The 24,112-nt window shown below is 37.4% G+C and overlaps 2 protein-coding genes across 21 annotated transcripts in view; one reads left to right on the top strand and one right to left on the bottom strand.

The window, feature by feature from the left end:
* The window catches only part of LOC121730767 (septin-7), a 56,826-nt gene extending 47,344 nt beyond the window's left edge, over positions 1-9,482 (top strand). For 7 of the 8 annotated variants that reach the window (XM_042119953.1, XM_042119952.1, XM_042119949.1 and 4 more), the window contains 6 exons: positions 536-725; positions 1,520-1,688; positions 6,200-6,278; positions 6,481-6,701; positions 7,048-7,088; positions 8,156-9,482. In XM_042119953.1, coding sequence (XP_041975887.1) covers positions 536-725; positions 1,520-1,688; positions 6,200-6,278; positions 6,481-6,701; positions 7,048-7,088; positions 8,156-8,196 — 741 coding nt within the window. In that variant the 3' untranslated portion in view covers positions 8,197-9,482. Of the gene's footprint in view, positions 1-535; positions 726-1,519; positions 1,689-6,199; positions 6,279-6,480; positions 6,702-7,047; positions 7,142-7,354 lie in introns of all 8 variants that reach the window. The other variant, XM_042119946.1, reaches the window with a different exon arrangement.
* Positions 9,483-13,479: 3,997 nt separating this feature from the next.
* The window catches only part of LOC121730155 (alpha-catulin), a 112,336-nt gene continuing 101,703 nt past the window's right edge, over positions 13,480-24,112 (bottom strand). For 2 of the 13 annotated variants that reach the window (XM_042119047.1, XM_042119053.1), the window contains exons 6-15: positions 22,982-23,011; positions 21,025-21,282; positions 19,775-19,964; positions 19,526-19,608; positions 18,988-19,266; positions 18,758-18,921; positions 18,543-18,696; positions 18,256-18,462; positions 18,061-18,120; positions 13,480-16,514 (exon numbers count right to left, since the gene is read on the bottom strand). In XM_042119047.1, coding sequence (XP_041974981.1) covers positions 16,389-16,514; positions 18,061-18,120; positions 18,256-18,462; positions 18,543-18,696; positions 18,758-18,921; positions 18,988-19,266; positions 19,526-19,608; positions 19,775-19,964; positions 21,025-21,282; positions 22,982-23,011 — 1,551 coding nt within the window. In that variant the 3' untranslated portion in view covers positions 13,480-16,388. Of the gene's footprint in view, positions 16,515-17,073; positions 17,178-17,439; positions 17,549-18,060; positions 18,121-18,255; positions 18,463-18,542; positions 18,697-18,757; positions 18,922-18,987; positions 19,267-19,525; positions 19,609-19,774; positions 19,965-21,024; positions 21,283-22,981; positions 23,012-24,112 lie in introns of all 13 variants that reach the window. The other 11 variants (XM_042119049.1, XM_042119052.1, XM_042119048.1 and 8 more) reach the window with 10 other exon arrangements.

Genomic DNA, 24,112 nt, shown 5'->3' with positions numbered 1-24,112 from the left:
TCAATGGACAAGTGTATTATGATTTTTTTGCAGTAGGTAGTACTCATAAACTTATAATATATAAGTTTATGGTAGTACTTTCACATTCATAATAATATTAAAGCTATTAGTGTTTGTAAAACACCCATTAAGTTATAAAACAGAGTTAATTTGTATTGTTTAAGAACCCAAAGTTCTAAAAAATAACTTACAAGGAATTTTACTATAATGAGATAAAATATAATGATGGCATAATAAGACATAGACATAAATAAGACATTAATTGTCCGATTCTCATACTTTTGGTCGTGAGAAATTGGATCAAAATGTATCCATTAATTTTTTGTGGAATACCAAGAAATGTTTGTTACAATTATTCTTGTATGTAATATTATTAAAACAGTTTATTTTAACCAAAATGAAGCAAGCTTCAGTGTAATTTTATAGGCGTCTTAGTTCTTTTCCCAATATGTATTACTTGCCAATGGTGGGTTTAGTATGTTCGTTTTACACATACAAAAAACGTTATTTGAAAACCCTTACTTACCAATTTCAGATAATGAAAGAGATAGCGCAACACAAGATTAAGATCTACGACTTCCCCGAGAGCACGGGTGAAGAGGGCGAGGGGGCGGAGCGGGCGCTGCGGGCGCGCGTGCCGTTCGCTGTTGTCGGCGCCAACACCGTGATAGAGCAGGATGGCAAGAGGATCCGCGGCCGCAAGTACCCGTGGGGCATCGCTGAAGGTACCCGTAGTGACATACTATATACACTATTTACTCGCTTGAGAGCACGGGCGAGAAGGGCGATGGGGCGGAGCGGGCGCGCGTGCCGTTCGCCGTCGTCGGTGATAGAGCAGGACGGCAAGAAGATCCGCAGCCGCATATACCCGTGGGGCATCGCTGAAGGTACACGTAGTGACATACTATATACACTATATACTCGCTTGAGAGCACGGGCGAGGATGGCGAGGGGGCGGAGCGGGCGCTCCGGGCGCGCGTGCCGTTCGCCGTCGTCGGCACCAACGTCGTATAGAGCAGGACGGCAAGAGGATCCGCGGCCGCAAGTACCCGTGGGGGATCGCTGAAGGTGAATACAAATCTTGGTGGTGCCAAGGCACAGTCTTGCTAGCTTGTGTCCGCGCCTCGTCTGGTATCAATATAGTATTGCCATGAGATTTAAGAACACTACTATTTTGGGATAACAGTAGCCGTTATTTCAGAGTTTACTAATATACTAAATTTTATCGGAATACGGCCAATAGTTTTTGCGTGAAGTACAATACAATTGGAAGTTCTCGCAAGGCAGATTTGATATTCTCTGCAAAAGTTAAAAACTTTAATTTTTTATGATTTTTTTGTAGACAACTAAATAAATGTTACACATAATATTATAATAAATTTTAAAGCAAATTTCGTGTTTCATATTGGATGGACTACAATACTAGTTTAGTGATTGTCTGTTCAGTTAGCCGCCACCACAATATGTATCAACCTGTAACTTCTGCATATCGCTTACCTCCACCCCTCCACAATTCCAGTGGAGAATCTCGAACACTGCGATTTCCTGGCGCTCCGCAACATGGTGATCCGCACGCACCTGCAGGACCTCAAGGACGTGACAAGCTCCGTCCACTACGAGAACTACCGCTGCCGCAAACTCGCCGGCCTCTCGCACGACGGGAACCCGCACCGTATTAACTCTAACAAGTGAGCTATTGATGTACCTTACTATTATTACAAGGTGTGTTCCTAAACTATTGCAGGCCTAAAATTGCGGCATTGAGTAAATCCCTCCTAATTAGGAGGAATATCAATTGATATTTCAGCAGAATATTCTACGAAAAACTGACAGTATGTTTTATATTTCGCGAACATGTAGTCGTTTTACAGTATCTAAAATGACACAAATTCTGAAACATAATATTGTGATACACTCGAAGTGATGTTTTAGTCCTGTTAATTGCTGTTTATTATATTATTAGTTTAGGAACACAACCCTAAAAGATACTCGACTCAGCAAAATATGTAATCGTTTCGTAGTTTGTTTATATTGAAAGTTACTAAATAAACAACTACTAGTATAATCGAACTGTGCATAACTAAGAAACTAACCAACTCATACTTATCAAAACTTTAATTCTTTGACATCCGACACTCTAGTCTTTCTACTCTAGTCTCGCAATAACGAATAGTTACGGCATGGATATAACAACCTTATTACTGGGTTTGTATTAAGACTTGTCACCCACTAAAGGTGCTCCCTAATAGGACATTCGCATGTAATGTAACGTTACATAATCGTCATTTCCTCAGCGTAAAAGAAGCAGGTATCACAGAGAATTTCTACGCCGAGTTTCCTATTTTCGTTCGTTGTTTGATTTAGTCCGTTTCCTATCAAACTACGGTATGATCATGATGTGTGAAGCTAATGTTTGTGTAACATTTGTTTGACGTATGAGAAGCATACCATTTTGTAGTTTGATAGTGGGAACCGTGGGGACCGACTGGGAAAAACGAACATAATCTGAAGCTTGGTATTCTGAACTGTTACATTACAGGCGTATGCCTCAAGTAGCACCTTAAGGCGACCAGACTTGATTTGACATCTGAGGTTTAACATAATTTAACAAAGTAATGTCTTCATTACTGCATGTCTGGTCATCTTTGACTGTATCTGTATTATTTTCTGCGCTGTATTTTCGTTTCTATATCACCTAGCTATAGTCTGCATACTACATTCCTTTCTACTCGAATGTTCTGTGCTTGGGCATGCAGAAATGAAATTGATTATTGTCGTGGATGTTTTACATATTCTTTCATAATTTTGGAATCATTAAATCATTTCTCTCTTTTTTTGAGTTACTCTCTTGCTAATAAAGATTTTTCCGCAGCGTATAACTGTTCTAGGTTTAATGTCTTCGTCTTTCGTGTCACTTTTCCAAGGTGGCTGGTAAAGACAAGTAGACCATAGTTATTCGCTGTGTAAATATTTTTATTGCTAAGGGGCAAATGTTAAATAGGCATAATGTGTGCCAAGCTAAAGCAATATTTAAAATGTCCATGACTAAACTTCATTTATCACAATAACAATGCAATTCACGCGCTTTCGCAATGGCATTAATAACAATTTATGGTTCGTCGTTTACATGCTACATTGGTCAGGGATTCAGAACATTTTCGCATATAATGAATTTTAAATTTTCTGTCTGTTGTAAGTGAATGAACAATTTTCCTAGAATACTAGAATACGAAATACCTGTTTTGACAGGAATTTTACACTATATCAGTTTCTTAATTAACTTTTTATTCTTAGTGAATTAATATAATTTTTGTGATATAATATATTACTTATTCACATAAAATATATCCCAAAATACCTGTCTGTTAGTTGTCACTGATAGGAGCTTAGTTAGCACTTTTGGACTTTTCTAAATCATCCGAAACAGCACTCAATACTAGGAATGTTTTTTTTAGCAAATATGTCCCACTAGTTAAGAACACCTTACTTATTATGCTAGTGTACCTAATGCACTGACAGTCAATATATTACAAATTACAATTGACCAAGATTTACGTATTCAATGAAGGTTAGTATGCAAACATCCTGTAGGATGTTATTGTAATCATTAATTACCGTAGTAACACACTTTCCATACTTATGTGGCGGCACGGGAGTGCCACCGCCAAGATGAGCGAATAAACAATTATTGTAAATTTATATTAATTTTTATTGTAGTCCACAATATTTTGAAATGAAATTAATGTTTTTTGATCGCCAAATAAATTAACAAATCGTTATTATGTCATTGTAAAGCGCTAAGGTCATGTCTAACCAAGTGTTGTTAGTAAAAGAAGTTGAAATATCCAAACACACATACAATATGCACTTTTTCATGTGAAACATAATAATAAAATAATATAGTACTTAATTAGTACATGTAATCAAAAATATGTAAAGTGCTGTGTTCATTTTTGATAAATACACTAGAGTGGTTCTTTTTTATTATTAAATCGTCATATTACTTGTGTTAAATATGTGTATAGAAAAGTGGCGTAATTTGTAAGTTTGGATATTTCAAATTTGTTTCTCTCGTTTCACCTGGCAACACAGGTTGTGTGGCAACACTGGTGTGAGTTAACTGTGTTGTTGTTCAGTTTCTGCCCACAAGGACTGATGAACAGTTTCATGACGGTGTGGTAAGTTCATCACACGTCATCGTGATTATCATTAGCACGTAGTGTTGCCTGTTGCACTCCCGCTTTGTGGTAGTATTAAATGTGGTTTTCAGCAATATGATCATCTACAATTATTCCATGTTATTTAGACTGTACTTAGCAAGTTTTTTAATTTCATAATAAGTACTACTACTATCTAGGTAATGATTTCTTGGGTACTAACCTATCCTTAAACATAATTTATGTTTCGAGAAGAGACTCGGCCTAAAGACTTGGCAGCTGTGAAAACATTATGTTTATCCACAGAAATGGATATAGTTAGAACCGCCATGTCGCTCCAATTTGTATGAACACGAGCGTGTCACTTTTTTCATACCTACTGTGACGTCACAAGAGCGCTTTAGTGATGGGAATACCCGTACGCGCGGAATCGATTCGAAGGCATCGCCGCCCCCCGTCTCTTTTGCCACTTTAATAGGTATATCAATTTTTTAATCGATTATTATTCGAGTTAATATACAGAGGAATGATAAATCCAAAGATACGTGCTTGCCAGGACAGCTAGTAATATATCATATTATTTTAAACTAAATCACTAAACAGGAACATAAATACATATTACATAAAATATAATTACCGAGTCACAAAATATTCCAAAGCGAACATTATCATTCCTCTGTTTCATGTCTGTTTCGAAAATCGATTAATTAGAATCGAGAATATGTACAACACTATTTGCTTCATTTGACAGAAAAGTGAGAATATTGACTGTACCTCGAAACTAAGCGATGAGTGAAAGTATCGATTGTTTTATTTTCATTGCGCGCTCAATAGCGGACAAACAGAACGGGCTCTATAATTTTCTAACTAAAGTGGCAATGTATTATCATGCGGTACACACGCAGTTACGTAGATTTCATGGTAAAAACTACAACCACCCGACACCCACCGATTGACATAAAATAATTGATTTTAAAATAAAGGACACATGATTTAATAATAAAATTACTTACCGATGAAAAGATACGTATCCACTATTTAGACCAACGTTTCTAGTCGAATTTCCACAGCCCAATACGGCACAATTAGACATTTTTAGAATTCCGATTGACGTCCGATTCCGATAACGGTGGAGCGCAGACTAAAGAACAGACTTTCGAAATTTTGACATTGTACAACGTTTGGGAACGCGATGGCACGCGAAGTACATACACATGGCAGTTCTAACTATATCCATTTCTGTGTGTTTATCGAATATGGTCTACAGATTGACAAAGATCTTGTGGTACGTGGATGATAATATTGTCGTAATGGTGCGACCCCGAAAATTTGTTCAGAAAAGCTGTCTATAAATATCTCATGGACTAAATAGTAGATTTTGTAAAATTTCACTTTTTTACAATAAATTAGTAGATTTTGTAAAAAAAGTCACTTTTTTTATAAAATCTACTATTTATTCCATAAGATATCATCAGTAATGATTATTTATGTCAGTAACAGACTGTTAATCTTGTCACAATTTTTCAACCAAGGCTGCATTTTAATCTTTGTGTAACAGTAATTAGCATGTCATTGTGCATAGTGTGTATCATTTATTTAAAATTATTAGCATATTGTGTAATGTGTGTTATGTACTGCAGCTATGTAGTGTTCTTAAGACTCATATTTCGCTTTAAAATAATATTATGGATTTAGACTGAAACAATTAAAAACCCGTTATGAAAATTTTCAATTACTTGATTATAAACAATTATTGTTTTTGCTACAAAATACTACCAGTTTCAATTGCATATGAATAGCACGCATGTAGCGTCCAATATTACAGTTTTTATACCGATTTATTCTTGCAAAATGTCAGCACAAATGTAAAAATCAATTACTTTTAATAATGTTTGATCAATGATAGGCATGTTAAACTCAATGGAGTATTTGATTTGTTTTAAAATGGCTAGATTATTATAGATTTTGTGATAGCAAGATTATTTAGTTTTACTGTTAATCGGTGTGTTGATAAAAACCAATAATGTATTATTTGTTTCCAGGAATCCATTAGCCCAAATGGAGGAGGAGAAGCGAGCACATGATCTCAAGATGAAGAAAATGGAAAGTGAAATGGAACAGGTATTCAAATAACCGTAATATTGTTGTACTTACACATACTTTTGATCATTTTGTGTATATCCTGTATGAGTGAAAATCCAGAGTCGAATCCAGTTCAACTCAAATTTGAAAATTACTTTTATTTGGAGTCATTAGTACTAGGCACTGCATGTGCACAGTATTGTGAAACATGCCCTTTATTTACTACCCTTTGTCGTTCCAGGTGTTTGAAACAAAGGTGCGAGAGAAGCGCGCTAAACTCAAGGAGTCGGAAGCTGAGTTGGCGCGGCGGCATGAGGCCACGCGGCGCGCGCTCGAGGCTCAAGCGAGAGAGTTGGAGGAGAGACACCGAGCTCTCCTTGCAGAACAGGCCGCCTGGGAGAGGGAGACGGGGTTGTCCCTGGATGACCTGCGACGACGCTCGCTCGAGGCCAACAGCAAAGAGTAAGTACTTAATATGGAATATATAGTTGGTAGCCATCATGTAGATGCTCAGAAGAAATTTTATTAAGGGTGTAACAGAATAATGTGTCTGAGAAAGTCGGGGTCTGTCATAAAATTACCCTATAGCTCCAGGAGGTTTAATACAATTTGACTAGTAATTTTACACGTAAGTTGTGTCAGTTTCATTCTACAACAGCTATGTAGAATTTAAATGTTGTGGAGGAAGAATCGGCAGCAAATTTTGTTACAAGTATTGTTATCTTATTTAAATATTTTACTGCATATAATGTGTAAGTTTTTTTAATTAACACAATAATTACTCTAAATTAAATTTTCCCTTTCCCAGAACAATGGATGGAAAAGACAAGAAAGACAAGAAGAAGAAAGGTTTGTTCTAAGTCCGCGTCTTGGCGGCTCTACACCCACCGTAACCCGCGTGACTAACGACCGTTGAGCATATAACTAATAGAGTGGACTTAATATGTATTTTGTACTAAAACTAATATCCAAATCTCAGCGTTCTGATTGGCAGATACTGTTGCCGCCGCACAGCCGTGCGGTAATGTAACGAGCGCTATTAATCGAATAAATCACTGAACAAATTGAACACGTACGAATCATATTACTCCTCTATTACAGTTGTATGCTCGATGCTAACGACAATCCTCAAGGGGCATTCACATTAGTCGATAACTACCGCCATGCGGCGACCTGAGGCTTTCCTTACTTTTACTAGTATTTTATTGTATATATAATATTTATTGTGGTGTATAATTTTTAACTTCCAATGTTTCAATAAAGTGAACGTATTGGCAATTACATTTACGTGTACGCCTCACGTCAGTTAATAACTAATGTAATGCTCTCTCAACTAATCTGTTGTGACCTCTTCGTAAACGAGGCCTTATTCTATTCGTTAAATAGCTGTATTTATTATATTATCGAGCATAATAACAATAAAACAATAATTTTACCAGTAAGGTATCCAACATATCGCAAACCTGAGAAGTTGTGTACTTTTGAGATTTAACGAGATTTAGTATTTATTAGTGCCATTATATGTTCTTTTTACGGACTTTCGGGAGCCTATGCGAGTTTCCAGCTAAAACTGTTTTATTTTACAAGAACGAAATCATGTCGTGTTTACTTTGCCGTCGATAGATGGCGCTTTTACACTGTACCTTGTACCGAAGACGGGCGAGTCTGGAAACTCGCACGTAGGCTCAGTGAATAACATTTTCCTCTAACTAATGAATGGGTATACTTTTATAATAATTGTAACAATGTGTGAAACTCTTAAATGACTAATGAAAGGGCTTATGTGTTGTACATATTGCTACATTCCTGTATTCAAAACTCGAGTGTTTGTAATTAATTACATTTAAGTAATTTTACTCTTGATTTCTTCCTAATCAACTTTTCTAATGCAATTGATGAATTTTGAAAATTTTCAGATTGGTCATTTAAGGCTGTCGCAAGTGGGATAGCCATATAGAAATGCACTATTACACTATGTAGACCGTATACCGTATTGTACTTACAAAGAACAACGACGTAAAAGACTATGTTATTTAACTTTAACTTTATTTATTTATTAAGGTCAAAATTTTTGTATTCGTGTGTTTATCAATAATTCCATGACAAAGCATTTATTTTGATAAGTCGGGCCTAAATTTTGTATGGGTTTCCTAAGAGTTTTGATACATTTTATTGACTCCATCTGTTTAGCTAGTGGTAGCCGAGGCACAATTACTTTTACTTGATTTGACTTATTCGTCCACAGAGATGCCAAAATAGTTGTAATTTTCTCATCGGGTAACATTGTCAGTGAAACTAAAGTTCAGCTCAAATTGTAAAATTAAATTTAGTAAACAATAATGCTAGATTAATTTCTATTAACGCTAGCTAGTTGAATGTGGTATTTACGAGATATTAATTATAGACTTTTCCATAGACGTGTAATTTTTTCCCAAAAGTGACATTACAGTTTTAATGTTGCCACATTTAATTTTAAAGACATTAATCGTAACATCTTTGTATTTTAGAATTCGTAGTGTCGATACTACTTCAGGATTTTAAAGTTTTAATTAGACTTTTTCTAAAATAGCATTGCAGTTGGGCTTGGGTGCATTCTGATAGGCACAGCGTCTCTACGTTATATTGTGCTTAGTGATATTAAGTATGCTCATAGTTGTGTGAGTTAGGATCTAGCTCTAGCTAGGTGTTAGCGTTTATTATAAGGGAGGGGTTGTAGCACTGCTCATACAATTGTTTTATACTCATTGTTCTTCATATTCTGTACCATAGATTCCTTATAACATGTTATAAATCTATATTATGTTACATGTACAGCGCGCGTCCAAGATGGCCGACGGTCTGAAGTTAGCTGTGTTACTTGAGATTCCTGTCTGTTTCGCTATCGTAGCTAAGTTCAGACTATTAACATATTGGCGAGCGCTCTATTATCCTATAGCTCTTAGATATTCTATACTTCGTCTTTTGTAAATATTTTTTTTATCGCATCTGGACCATCGACGCGTCAATGCATTATATACGATGAATTTAATCGTTTGTATTAATTTCCTACACCGCAGTATTGATTTTCGCGTTTATATTTAGGAGTTAGGTACAAGTGTATGCTTATTTTGTATTTTGTGTAGGGTGACCACCCATTACCATACGATTATTTGCATAGTCATTATAAAGAATGTACGGACAGCGATGAAGCGAGACGGTGTAATATATTGTACCTTTAAATAAATATAAATACGTAATATATTACTATGTGTTTTATTTGTCTTACTGGCAGTCAGTCATGGTTAGAGTGCTTGAATGATGATGCTATTCATTATTATTAAAGCTTAAAGCATTTCTAGATCCTTTATATAAAGGCTTTCCAAATAAATTCAATAAATTTAAATATGTTTTGAAATGTAAGCCAAATAAAAATTATTGAGCTTAACGAATTTGTAGAGAATTTGTACCTGTAGATCAAATAGATCACTAGCACAATGACTGAGATATATATTACTGGTTTTACTTTATTCTTCGTTTAGGTGCTTTGCAGACGACGGGGCGGGGCGGGGAGGGCCGGTCAATTTCGCTGCGTACGCCCGTTGATGTCTGTGGCTGCCCGCGCCGCGTACACAAAGCACACGCCGTCTGCGTTACTGCATGTAAACTGGTTTGTGTGATCCACGGCGGGCAGCCGCAGACATGCGCCGCCAGTGCCCGCCGGGCACGTGCGGCGCGGTCATTTTGCCTGCCTTGTGCGTCGGTAATAAAGTATTCCCTTTGTGCTATCGTTCGCGGCGATATTGACCGGCCCGCCCCGCCCCGTCGTCTGCAAAGCGCCTTATAATTAAGTCGTTGAGGGTGAAATAAAAGTCATCACAATATATTATAAACTCTTTTTATTTTGTAATGTACGAGTACGGCACATACTCAACCCGCTCACAGATACCGAACACATAAACACCGCCGTAATACTCTAACCACATACAACCTCGGTATAATACGGTAGTAACATACTACATCTATCATAATATAAATCTTTGGCAGCACTATGGAAAATATAAATCTAATTTATAATGAGAATGCAACTTTAATATCGTAACAATCACAACATTTTCACGATACGATCCATCTTAACACGCGAGTAAATTAGGAAAGTTTACTTAAACGAACGTTATAATATTATGTACATAGGGGTTTACACCTTCATTTTATAAATATTATTGAAATAATAAAAATATCGAGTCGTTAACGTTCGATTGGTCTATAAAAATAAACTATGGTTGGTTTTCAATAAAACAAACGAATTCGACTAGCCACATTAGAGTGAGCTCACACAAAAACGAGACGACACACGATGTGTAGTTGCATTTTTTAAATAAGCCATTCAAAATGGAACTTTAATAACAACAAGAAAATGCTCGTTTTAGTGTAAAAGTGGAACTATTTGCAGTACATGCCTTATCATTCGAACACTTACCATAATGTAAATTCAAATAAAATTCTATTTCGAACAACCAATTATTAAAATCGTAGCTATGCTGCGTCGAGTCGTATATCATTTCGTCTCAGTGTGAATTCACCCTTTCCTAAACTATTTCTATTCTGTCACTACAATCCGACTCGAGCGCGGACCCTGTCCCAAACTACACTGTTACAAATATAAACTATTTTATAATTAATTACTATTATTGGTGTTCTTTTGTGTACCACTAGAGACTACATTAACGTAACCGCGGAGGACGTTGCGCTACCGAATATGCTGTAATATCACAATCTGTAACACTAAGACCCCGCGCACGCGGTCGTAGAAATGTCCCACCGTTTACATTCGGAACACCGATTCAACTGTTTTGATGAATAAATGTAGCTTTGTTCCTTGTTCTATCCAGTCTGTTGTATTAGCAAAATTGTATTCTCACTATACAGGCTGTTTCAAAAGTGATATAGTTAGCTGAAAGGGGGTAACTCAGAGAATCATTCTGAACAACTTTTGTGCAAAGGCTTTTGGAAATACGCAAAAAAAAAGTTTTTCCATATTAAAAAGTTACCTACGGTCCAATTCGGTCCAACTTCCAACAGTTTCTATGGAGAATCAATATATTTTTTCGCGAATTTCTAAAAGTCGTAGAATAAAAGTTGTTCAGTATTCAGAACCATTTACTGTACCACTTTTAAAACATTCTGTAGATGAGACTGCACTAGGCAAAACTACATTGTAGTAGACGTGACACGTCAAGCTCAAACTTATATTATTTGTATAATCGTACATGAGGTAAGCCGCAATACGCGGCAGCGACGCTAGTGCCACTTTATGACCCAGGCAATAGATTTCATTTTCTACCAACATTGGTCTAGTGACCCATGCCGCCGCTCTAATGGTGTAGAAAAAATGACACCATAGCCTTTGCCATAGTGGTATTTTACTGAATTTTTGTCGCTCGCGGTCGCTTGCCGCTTGCCTTGAACGAAACGATACTTTTAGCGACACAAAACGTCAATTCTATGAAACGTGAAGTGTCGCGCCGCTACAGTGTTGTGTCGCTTTGTGCAGTCTCTCCTTTTGCATCGTGAATTTTATCTTTATGTCAAACCAACGTCAAGCAGGCGCGGTCCGAAGGAGGGGGGGGCACAGGGGACATGACCCCCCCCCCAAATCTGGGACAAATGGATAAATCACAAAATCTTGCCAAATAATAAAATGCTAACTATCCCATAGCAGCGACAAATTTTTATTTGTCGCTGCTATGGCTAAACTCATAAACTTATAATGCATATATTATAAGTCTACGGCTAAACTGTACTCGGCGAAACGAGGCGGTATTTAGAATATTTAACTTTTTTATAATAGAATATCATAGATATTTAAGAATAAAATTGACTTCTTATAAAGACACAGATTCATCGGAAAACCTCTTGGTAACTCTTAGAATGATAATCTCAAACTTTTTATGAGTTCGAAGTGATAATTATGTTTCTGATTCAGTTCACATCGAGTATGCAAAATACGATATCGCCCTTAGACTAGGAACATCTGACACTTCATTGTCAATCGCGGTTTATATAGAAAATGACAAGTTTTTTGACAGGGAATCAATGACCGCTACTGTCTGACCCACTCCAAAATTTCAGGCTGCGACCGCGCCTGACGTCAAGTGCGTTCTGATTGGTCAATACCACTGACCTCCATAATTGTTTGACGATTATGAGGATACTTTGCAGTTTGATGGAAAACGGGATCAACCAGAGAACAAAGATGCATTCATGTTGGATAAAAAAGTTGTACCGGGGTACAGTATGTTAATAGTGAATTTCTGTGACCGTGCGCGCGGGCCCTAATTATTTATTTATTTAATAAACTACGCTAGCCGATATCTCTGTTGGAGCTAAACAAACTACGTAGGTACTCGATATAGGCGTGTCATATTGTCAACAAATGATCTGTTCAACGCTTTTAAACCGACTTCCAAAAAGGAGGTTATTAATTTGACAGAGTAAGCGGATTTGAATTTCCTACCAAGCAATAGTATTTTCAATTAGGGACTCATGATATGACACTGAACACTTCTCAGTCATAAGTTATGTTTTAATGTGATTAACCTCTGCAAAGTTTGGTATAATTGATGCGACGGTTCTTTGGAGTTTCTACCTCTGTATGATTAAAAATTTATATATTAAATAGTATTGAAATATTAACTTTACTTGATATATTTTAATTTGTTTATCTTTTTATTTAATAAGAGAATACATCAGCCTACGAAGTGCTACGTAAGCGTAGGTCGTAGCCGTAGCCGCGTAGGCCGTAGCGCGTCTACGCGCATTGATTTTTTAACAAAACTGTAGTTTTTTAGGCATTGATTGTATTGGCAAATGTCTGTACTTTATAAAAAAAAACTCACTGGTTAAATAGATAATCTATTGCTTGGTAGATAATGTTGAATATAATTAACGTTGAGTTAAAAACTGTTTAACACTGGCGGCATTTTTGCACACTCAGTATCTTATTCAAGAAACTATCTTGATAACATCGTTATTATAATCAGTGATCTACGAAACAGCATAAATTGTATTTAAATTCAATGAAAGTTAAAAATTAACATTTTAATAACACCGTTTATATTATTATTTATTGAGTATGTACTAAACAAGCTTTATAACTTAATCATTGTAAAAAATAATCTTGTCATTATATTAACTGTAAATTAATATCTTATAGTAGTTTAACAATATAATAACAGATTTAATAACTAATTTACCTATAGTTTTTGTGATTCGTCCGATGTCTATATTTTATAGCTACGAGTAAGATTAAAAATCGATAAGATTATTAAAATTACGTCATCGAGTGGAAAGCTAATGTCGACGTGAATGAAAAATCGATAAATTATTTAGAAAATTTGAAAATTGAATTACCTACCTATTAGAAACGACTTACAAAATTAAGTACGTAGATAAGTATTAAAATTCGAAGCGTTATTCTAAACGATTGAGTCTAATACGTGGCCACAAGTTCGATTCACAACTCTTATATAAAGCTTATCAAGCTCATTAAATTAATATAATTATAACAAGCCTTAACTATCATAAATCGAACTTATTCTAAAACGATTTTCAAAGTCAACAGTATTCGGAATCATTAGCGTAAGTTCACACCAAACATACGGCATTTTTAGGCGGTGATTCAAAATTGAAGTTCATTTTCTACGCAAGAAAATCTGTTTTCATAACTTTCACTTTTGGTGCGGAGCAAACAAACCCCAATTTTTTATCACATTCCTAAAAATCCGATGCCGTGTTACATCACCGTGTGATCTGACCCTAATATACATATTACATGGTATATCATATTATACATGACAATATACAGGATAAATACTAAAGATATGAAACTGAAAAAGTGTTATATAGACCAAAGAAAGGCGATTGTTCCAAAACAAACCAGAGACAATTTGCACAACAAAAAGTACAACCAGTAAGCAGAAACATGGCACACGTGATGCATATTGCTATAGCACGGTCGCCGAGCTGAGAGGGTTTCACGATGAATAAAGAAAGGACTGAGAAAAAACGAAGCCTATATATTTTTGTTGACTTCAGTCGTAGCCTCCGTGTTTAGTAAACGCATTATATCTGTCTCTTTTTTGTATTGCTGTTTCATAATATAATATCTAGAACCTAACCTAATTTATTTGCAAGAGACAGGGGCATACGTTTCTAAAGCCTCTTTTCTACAGCGACCATACTATCTTTATTTTTATCAGTCAATATTGTCTTATTTTTAGAGGTGGGCATTCTATTTTCGGTAGGATATTTATTCTATTAAAACTCCTTGCAACTCGTGCATCGAATAATCCGCTTCAATCTGACTAGGAAAATAAACAATTTACACGGATATTACTATTTCTAACCCCTCGGCGCTAAATGCTCAACGTCGCCCTTTACAGCTAGCGATTTTAAACGGAGGTACTCATTTATTCAATGCAACACAGTTAGGCACGATCGATACTGGCACCTAACAGTAAATACTTAAACACTAAATAACGATCGCCGTCCCCACGATATCTACAATGATATGTTCAACGCTGTATGTATCTAAGACATGCCGACATGATAGCAGCAGCCCAACACAACATGCAGGCAATCGACCCCGCGGTCTATATAACACCTGGGCGAGAGGGGGCTCCCGGGAACCACCAGAGTCAATTTCCAACGTTTCGACCCGTCGCAGATGAAGTACGACATCCACTAGAACATTTACACATGCAACACACGCATAGTCCCCGACAATCATGCACATGTCAGCGCATCGATAGCTCGGCTCATGTAAATCGTATTCTATTATTTACATCGGTCGAATAGAAATGCAACATCGAATGCGGAGTAGTGTTGTTGAGTATGTCGTGGCGGGAGCTAGTGCTACGCATGAAATCATAGGAAGCGTCCGTGCGAGACAAACAAAATGTGCATCAGGACCACAGAAAGTGCGACAGTGCAAAATAGTTTAAAGTGATAGAAAGAAAACAAAAGACGCTTACAGTATTATCCGCTACGCTAAATCTAGGGGGGGAACTTAAAAAAATAGGCTCTCGGTGTTATCTTAGTAGGTATGTAACAAAGTGTAATATTCAGTGTAACAAGTTTGTATTTATTGTACGATTTCACTCTTATATTAATGATCACAAGTTTTATAATGAGGCATATTCTCAGTGTGACTGCTCCGACTCCTCACTCGGCTAAGTGAGGAAACTTCGAAACTACCTAATCGTCGTTACATTACTCGTATATCTTATGAATACTTTTACACAGCCAAATGTGTAGAGATTGCTAGAATAAGTTAACTTCACTTTGTGTGTCGCAAGTGGTCTTCAAACTTAACTCGTATATCGTACTGTTCATCTTAATACAAAATAAGTAACTGTAATCTATTTATTGCGTTTCAATAGATGACAGTTGTCGATAACGAATTCGGCACACATTATTATAGAGCTGAGTGTCCAGTGAAGTGCGTTTGAGACGGACTCATAATTGGGATATGAAGTGACCGGATCAAACGACCACTCCAGAGGACTCGAGCAAAATCTACAAATCAATAGTAACAAATGTCTTCTTGTAGTTTTGCTCTACGTACATATAATAATGTGTATAGAATCCCGGACATGCAAGCAAAGAGGTGCATTGGTCGCATTGCTCGGAAGCTCGAGGCGTGGCAATTAAAACATAAAGCTTAACTAGCTTTATTCTTAAAAAGCTTGGATATGAATATTAGCTGCCAATTATCGCGCTTGCTCTATATTCTCAAGTGCGCTTTGCACAAATCAGAAAATGTAGAATAATTTTCCGACTTATTTACTTAGGAGATTCGAATAAATTATTATAAAACAAAATTGTTTACAGAATACAAACAATATTATTTATTTTGAGGGATGTTTAACTGTATACAGGTTACCTACAGTTATAGTCCCTTTAGAATTGGCAGGAAAAAAACAAATTACAAAACGGGGTTGCCCCTAATCACATAGTCCTTTTAATTGAGATGGCAACCCTCAGCGTTCACCTCTCCGCTGCTTGTCCGACCGACATCGGCGACGTTGCTTTAAGACGTGCTTAAAACAGAAGGAAGCTGACCCTGGTCCGGCGCGCGTCGCCCTTGCCGCGCCGGCCCATGCCGTACTGTCACATGGTCGTGTCGGACGAGCTCCCCCCCGGCTTCGCGTCCCCGCCGCCGCCTCCCGCCGCCTCCTCGTCCCGCGCCGCGCCGCGACCCGCCGCCGCCGACAGACCGGTGAAGTCCAGTTTGTACTGCACAACACAACACAGTTAGTACCACGAAAACCCGCAACTCAGAAACACTCGCTAACAAAACGCATTGAGGAACCGAAAAGGGGTAGCTCTGACCGTCCGCCATATTCCACAGTAGAATGCATTTTATTAACGAATTCGACCGATGCCTACGACACCGCTACGGCACCCATTGAAATGACATAAAACACCATGCACGTCGATCACTTATTAGTAATGGTATAAAATTTTGTTTAAACAAAAACCAACGACAAATATACCCATCAAACAATTCCCAATTCAATGGTAGCAAAATTTTGATGCGCTTTTATGTAACTAGCAAAACTCCATAAATATAGCGCCTCCTTATGTTTACGACACTATGAACTCCAAGGAAACTCACACATATTCTAAACTAATATTAAATGGTCAATCGCAACATCACATAAACAACATTCATAGTTAGTCTCTATCGGTACACCATCAAACTGTCTACTCTAATATTACGTTAGTCTGCTGTTAATCAGAATACCAAACGTCGTGAAAGCCCCAAGCGAACAAGTTAACTTCACACAAATACCTACGTCATCCATTCAATACACTATTTTCACTCTTAAATGTGGATGCTTTTCTTAAATTTGGCTTCCAATGCATAGCAACTCTCTCGGGCATACAGAGGGAGTACTGAAATTGTCAAAACAAAATAAAACTAAAAAGGGACCAAAAACAAAATTAAAGTAAAAGTAAATTCCTCGTCGAATCGAGTAGGTGTAGTCAGGTGTCGGGGAAATACTTGAGTCACTGTATGGAGTTCGCTGTATATTTCATACTTCTAGCTGTCTAGCTTACTCTGTACCTTTGGCGAACACAAAGACTAGTACATAATATCATTAGCCATAAAATTCCCAAGAAGAATACACAATGCATGCGTAGTGTAACTACATACAGACACAGAGTTACATGAATGTTGGTTCTGATAGTGCAATGAGACAGACCGAGTCGCCATTACAATATTCCGAGGTTTTGTTTATCGCTTTGTCCGTCGGTATAAGACCCTGGTCAATCACCAGCATAGCGATACAGAAAAATAAAAACGTAAATCAATAACAGAACACAACATAAAATTAACAGAGGAGTAAAATAATCAAAACACTATATCTATGCCAATCTAATAACTAAATACTAAACAGATTTATTCTTGTAAATTTTCATGTTCAAAAGTTATTGGACGAATCGCTAATTGGACCAATTACGAGCACGTTCGACGGATATAATTAGTCCAAAAGCGATGGGGACCAATCGCGCCTGTAAATCTTGTCTCATCAATAATTGAAGATCTGAATTTTTTCTCCAAATATCTAAAACGAGGCTCAAGCTCGGTCGAATACCATTTATAAAATTTTGTAAATTATTCAGGGGCAGATCTTAATTATTGTAGACAAGATTACAGGAAATATTTTCGAGTACAGTATATGAATATGACAAGAATAAATCCCAGGTGATCACACTTTAGTATCCCCGCAAGTCTAACAGTCACGAACGAAATATAATCTTCAAAGTACTTAACAGGTGCAACACTCTGGTGTCTTTTAATCACTCCCACACTCGACGCCCACGGCAAAGGTACCTAAGGAACATTACGTTCCAATGCACTAAAATTTTTATTTTGCCTAGATTTCTCTATACTCATAAAAAGTGCCATGTGATGTTTGTAAAAAAAACTTAGTAATAGCACTAAAAATGTAACAGTCGTCTGTATCACCTTATTCGCGCAGTCGAAACACGTCGTCACCACTTTGCTGATCACGTTCATGAGGTGCTTAGTTTCTTGTATAACGTTATCTACTTTACTAAAGGTAGCCGCTCTCCCCACTGTCGGCTCCTTGACAGTGAATTGCAGCTGCTGGACGTATGTAGGAACTTTGTCTAAGTGCTCCAATAGCTCTTTTTTTACCGTCCCCGCGGGCACCTTAAAGTAAACTCACCATGAATATAGACCCAACACCGCAAAATTGAACAAGTGCAACTCCAAAGCGTTATAGTTATTACCTGATAAGAAAATTGCCGAACTATTTTATAAAGCCTATTAGCTTCCTCCGCAAAATATTCCGCTTGTGTGAAGAGGTCTTGAGTTGTGTTGAGACGGCCTTCACCTTTCGTAAACTGATACATAGCGAAGGCCATGGAAGACATATTTTTCGCCCTAAAATAAAGGATACATCAAAATATGTAAAAACACACGATGTATTTTCATAGCGACATACCTCTTCACGATATCGTTGTTCTCATCGGCGCCCTGCCACTTTTCCGTTTCCGCGTCCATTTCCGACGACATCATTTTCATTTCTAGGCCTGATTTTGCTATTTTCGCCTGCTCCTCCGTATCTAATTTCACAGCCTTCAGGGGTTTGCTCGTTGTGCCGTGTTTCTGCACAAACGACTCGGGTAAGTAACGATTTAAATTTTTCGATCAAAATAAGGGAACGACACTCACTCCTGGCCTCGGGAGGCTGCTGTACTGCTGCTTGTCGGGCCTCTCCTCCGTGAGGTCTAGGAGCTCCTTGGCGAGGCGGGCGGAGTCGGAGAGCAGCCAGGCCCACATGTCCACGAACACGTCGAGGTTCTCTCTCGCCGCCGCGCTACTCGGATGCGCCGCCAGCGTGCGCGCCGCCGTCACCACTTGAGGTCCGTATATCCTCAAATTGATTTCGGCGAATTTCGCGCTAACTTGAAGGGTCTCCGACATCGCTATATGCCTTAGTAATTTGCAAACCTGTGGCATATAGAAGAACTTAGTACGTATCGATTCGTTTTGGAGAAAAAACATAGTAGGCCTCGCCTCACGTAACTTTTTGTAAGGTAGATAAAATCGGACTGACTTTTTACTGATCACCAATCATATATTTTGTGTCAGCGTCCATTTTTTGGAAGCGAAGGAAGTGCGACGGGTGATAAACGACCGAGCATCGGCGCGATTATTATCTACTTTTAAAAAAGTGTGGCCGCGGGGAGGCCGTAACAAAGTGACCTGCCTCTATGATATGATCTAACTGTTCGTGTAGTCGGCTGGCGATACTATGCAGTCTCTCTGATTCTCTCTCACCGCAGGAACTTGCTGGAAAACAAAGTGTTGTTGCATTCTGCATTTAATAGGTGTCGGGATTAGTGAATTAATAAGCGAACACTCTCGTGTGTATCGTGTTAGTGTGTTACGAATTGGAAGATTCAAGAATTCCGGAAACTACACTCAAGTGTTCGCGTGTTAGGCAATCACACTGTACCTATTTTTTGTCGTTGGTTACCTATGTGCGCTAGGTCCGAGGCGAGTTTCCTCGCTTCCTCGGCTAGAGGCGCCAGGTCTCGGGCTTGGTCCCTGGCGGCCACTACGAGCGCTTTCTCCAGTTCCGTGGCCGCGCTGGTCGCGCCGGCGCACGCGCTCTCTAGCGCCGCACCACTACCGCCTTGCTCTTCCTAAAATTGTGTTCCAATTTTGAAATTTATATTTTTTATTCGTTTGCTTAGCTGCCAGTGCAGGTATAGGGATTTGTTTTTATTGTAATAAGTTTTCATTTCGAAAACTTTTTAACTGCGTTTTATAATCTTACAATCTCTGAACAGTTTGTTATGACTGATGGCATGGTAATACTTTTTCAGTTTTAACAATTAGGTCAGTTATATTGCAACTTATCAAATGTTTAGCAGTGAAATACAGCATAACAACATAGACAGTCTATTATTACACTGCAGTATAATTTAAGTTGGCCGAGGACGAGTGAAATTACTTGTAATAATAGTGCAAAGTATCGATACAATATTGTTATTAATCGATATAATAGAATTATTAAAAATTTACGTTATTAAAAGAAGAGCGACCTAAATTGACGAATGTTCATTGTAATTTTTTTCTCATATACAAAAAGGTTCATGAGACAAAATCTTTTCAGAGATAAGATAAAACAAAATACCATAGCGAAATATGGTAACAAAAATAGGGGAAGGTATGCTTCGTTGGTTTGGCCGTTTTGTAGGTAAGGGTAAACAGAGGAAGAGTTTATCGGGCGAATATAATGTAGAGAAGGGCCTACTTACCCAAGATAAACTCACAAAAACTTGATCAAAGTTATTATCTTAAATAATGTTGAATGCATACGAGTAGAGAAACAAAGTTATGAATAAAAGGAAAAGTTGGGTCTGCTTTATTATATTATGGTAGAGTTTAATAGAGAGCTGTAGATATGTAGTGAAATTCAAGTTGAAAACCTTATATTGATTCAGTTGGACAATGTGTTGATTACAGTTTAGACGAAAATGTGACGTTGCATATTATTCGCTTTTAAATTTAAATGCTAGACCTTTTAGACATTTAAGTTTTGTTTTGAATAAAATACATCGCCAAATGAAAATTCGCGTTTCGTTGAGTTTAGTTCTGGGAACAGACTCTCGATATTGATTGACTATTATTGAATTGTGATGTGTGATTTCTTGAAATAGACATGAAAATAAATCTGGTGTGTATAAAGTAGGTTCTCACTAAAGTGACAGCGACGGCGACGAGCCTTTCTAATTCGTACGCTATCCGTTCGGCAAGGGCCAGTATTCTTTGCCTGTGCTCGTGTGAGGTGTACGCAGAGTCTGTGAAATCGTGCGTCCTCTCCACTAGGGCCCTCAGGGTCGCGGCCAGCGCTCTTCGGCGGCCGCTGTCGGCGCCCCCGCGCGCCCGCGCTGCCCGCACTTGCGTCGACAGCCCCCGTAGCGCCCCGAGCGCCGTGCCCGACTCCCACTGCGCCGCCTAATGGACCAAAACTCGTTAAAAACAACGCAGGCCGCACACAAACGAGAATAAATTTGTTCCTTTTTCGAATTTGACAGCTGCAGTTAATCTACTCGAAAATCTCGCAAAATTTATTCTTGTTTGGAAAATAAATCGGACAGAAAATGGTGTACATATTTAAGCCCAGGATAAAGCCCAATCATTGGCACTCTTCCAGTTATTGCCACTTTAATTTATTTTAAAAGTAACTACTTCAATCGAAAAAGGAAATGTGCCAGTTAGCGGTATAAGCACAGTATAGCAATATGACATCTAATATTGCTATACTGTGGTATAAGTCTCTGTTATAGTATATTCTCCGTTCAGGCACAAATTTATTATACTCGCAAAAGTTTGCGTGTTACTAAAAGTGGACCAAAGGAAAGGGTTAGGCTCGGCGTCAATCAAAATATATTAAAACGAAACTATATTTATCAAAATAACATCTAAGTGCCAATCATTGGTGAATTTATGTGTTGAACATATTTTACCCACAAGCGTATGCGTGTTTATTAGCTCCCTTAAAGCATAATATTCTATCTTAGAATTCGTTTTGGCTTAGTTTTATTCTTTTGCTCAAGCAAAGCTTTTAGCCGAAGCGAGCTTAGTTTGACTAGCGTGCTTCAGCGAGCTTTTGTGAGGACGAACAAATACCTACGTAATTTGATATGAAAAGTGCTTAAAATTTCCTTATTCCTCTGTTACTGTGATTTTAGATGACAGAGTTTTACATGTAAGTATTCTAAAAGCGTATTTTTGAAGCACACGTAAAATGATAAGAAGGTCTCAGGTGGATAAAAGATGTATTATAGATTTAACATATTTTTAATGATGCAATTTATTAAAAAATACTTCTATTTTTCTTAAAATCTATGTACAAGGGTCAGGACGTTACAAAGTTTTTCTATGTACTACCTATCTACTGTTTACACTTTTCAGCCGAGCAATATTCTTAACAAAAGATAATAGTGATAACAACCAAGCAATAATAACTATTTTAAAATATTTTATAGTTATAATTTTATTTGAACATAGATACAAAATATAATAAACAGTCACAGAGACGTCACGACTCATCTACGACCTACGCTGTGACGTCACATTACATTAAACAAAGTAACATCTTAAGCCGTACGAGTAAAGTTAGCTATCCAATTTCCTTGTAGTTGTACAAGGTTCGGTTTAAGCCCCAGGCTAAATCCTATTATACACCTGTGCCTCCGGCAGTATACCTCGAATCATTGTTAATTAGTGATATTATGATTATTAATTGTAATAATATTGGTGTAGGATATTGGATATTAATTTCCAGCTACGATTAAATTCAATATTTATTCAAATTACTATCAATTATCAGTAGTTTTCAGTCGTTCTCATGAAGAACTTTAATATTTTGAAATAGTTATTTTATGAGTTGGTTCAAATAAAATTAAAGATATATTATGTTGCCAAAATATCAAATGCTCAGCATCGAAATAATTATATAAAATAAATTTAGATCAACTACATTTTATAGGGGACAACTTTAATTTAGATCTACATTTTGCCGCAGCGAGACTGCGAGTAACTTCGTTTCTAATAGTAAGAAATGCGACGGAAATCGAATAATACATTTTTTATTCGCCTGAGACGTTGGAAAGAGAAAATGCACTCATCTACCTACATTTGAGACTTATACCTGCTGGTGACTATCCGAGAAAGGTTGCAACTACAAGAGAAATAAAATTGTGTTTATGTTTTAGATTTAGATTTTTGACGACCTCTGTGGCTCAGTGGTGAGCGCGTTGGTAGCTCAAGCCGGGGGTCGCAGGTTCGAATCCCGCCGACGGAACAAAAAGTTTTCAATGTTCCCGGGTCTGGATGTGTATTAAATATGTGTATGATATAATAAAAATCTTAAATATATGTATAGTATAAAAGTATTAAATATATTTCCGTTGTCTGGTACCTGTAACACAAGTCCTTTAGGTATCTACTTAGCACGGGGCCAGAATGACGTGGTGTGAAGCGTCCATAGATATTATATTATTATTATTTAAACAAAACAAAGGTAAGGACCAATCTTAAAGAAACAAAACTGAATGCTAAGTAAAGTGCAAGATTGTGATTGCAAGTTTTGTTAAAATCAGTTTCTTCATGTGTAAAAAACTTATTTAAGTAGTATTAACTAATTATTATACTGCTTTATATTTAAGGAGTAGCACTAAGAAGGGTCATAATAAATAGTCCATACGCATCTCTAGAAAGCATAGAAGCCAGTGGAATACAAATAAGACTCATATAAGACGTATCCATTGCGGGGTTTGTGGGAAGTCGTAAACTACGTGACACACATTGTCACCGATATCTACTGAATATGACTTTGTGAAACATTGAAAATGTTTCACGTCACACAAACATTCCTGAATTCATACTTCATGCCTTAAAAAGGCATGAAGTATGAAGTAAGAAGTATTCCTCCTAGGTTTTGTTTATTTTTTCAGCATACTTTTTTTTTTGCCGTCCGATTTGTTACGTTAAAAAAGTTATTAAGCTTCGATTTTTCCTGGTCATTTAAACGTCATTACCTACATAGATACATAATAATAATTTATAATAATAATAATAACTCCCACACCGGTTTCGGTGACGGTGGCCGGTTTCATTGAAACCAGGCCAGCTACGCAGGAGTAATTTTATAGTGCCCAAGTGTGTGCGCAGTACACAAGAGCACTCTCTATTCCTTTACTCTCATAACCCAGTGGGACGGAAGACCGACACGACCGGCGAGAGATCAGGCGCAGGACCGACTTTTTACATGCCCATCCGA

The sequence above is a fragment of the Aricia agestis genome, chromosome 9, assembly GCF_905147365.1.
Source record: "Aricia agestis chromosome 9, ilAriAges1.1, whole genome shotgun sequence".
In the NCBI taxonomy this organism is placed as follows: domain Eukaryota; kingdom Metazoa; phylum Arthropoda; class Insecta; order Lepidoptera; family Lycaenidae; genus Aricia; species Aricia agestis.
This window is presented reverse-complemented; position numbering and strand designations above follow the sequence as displayed.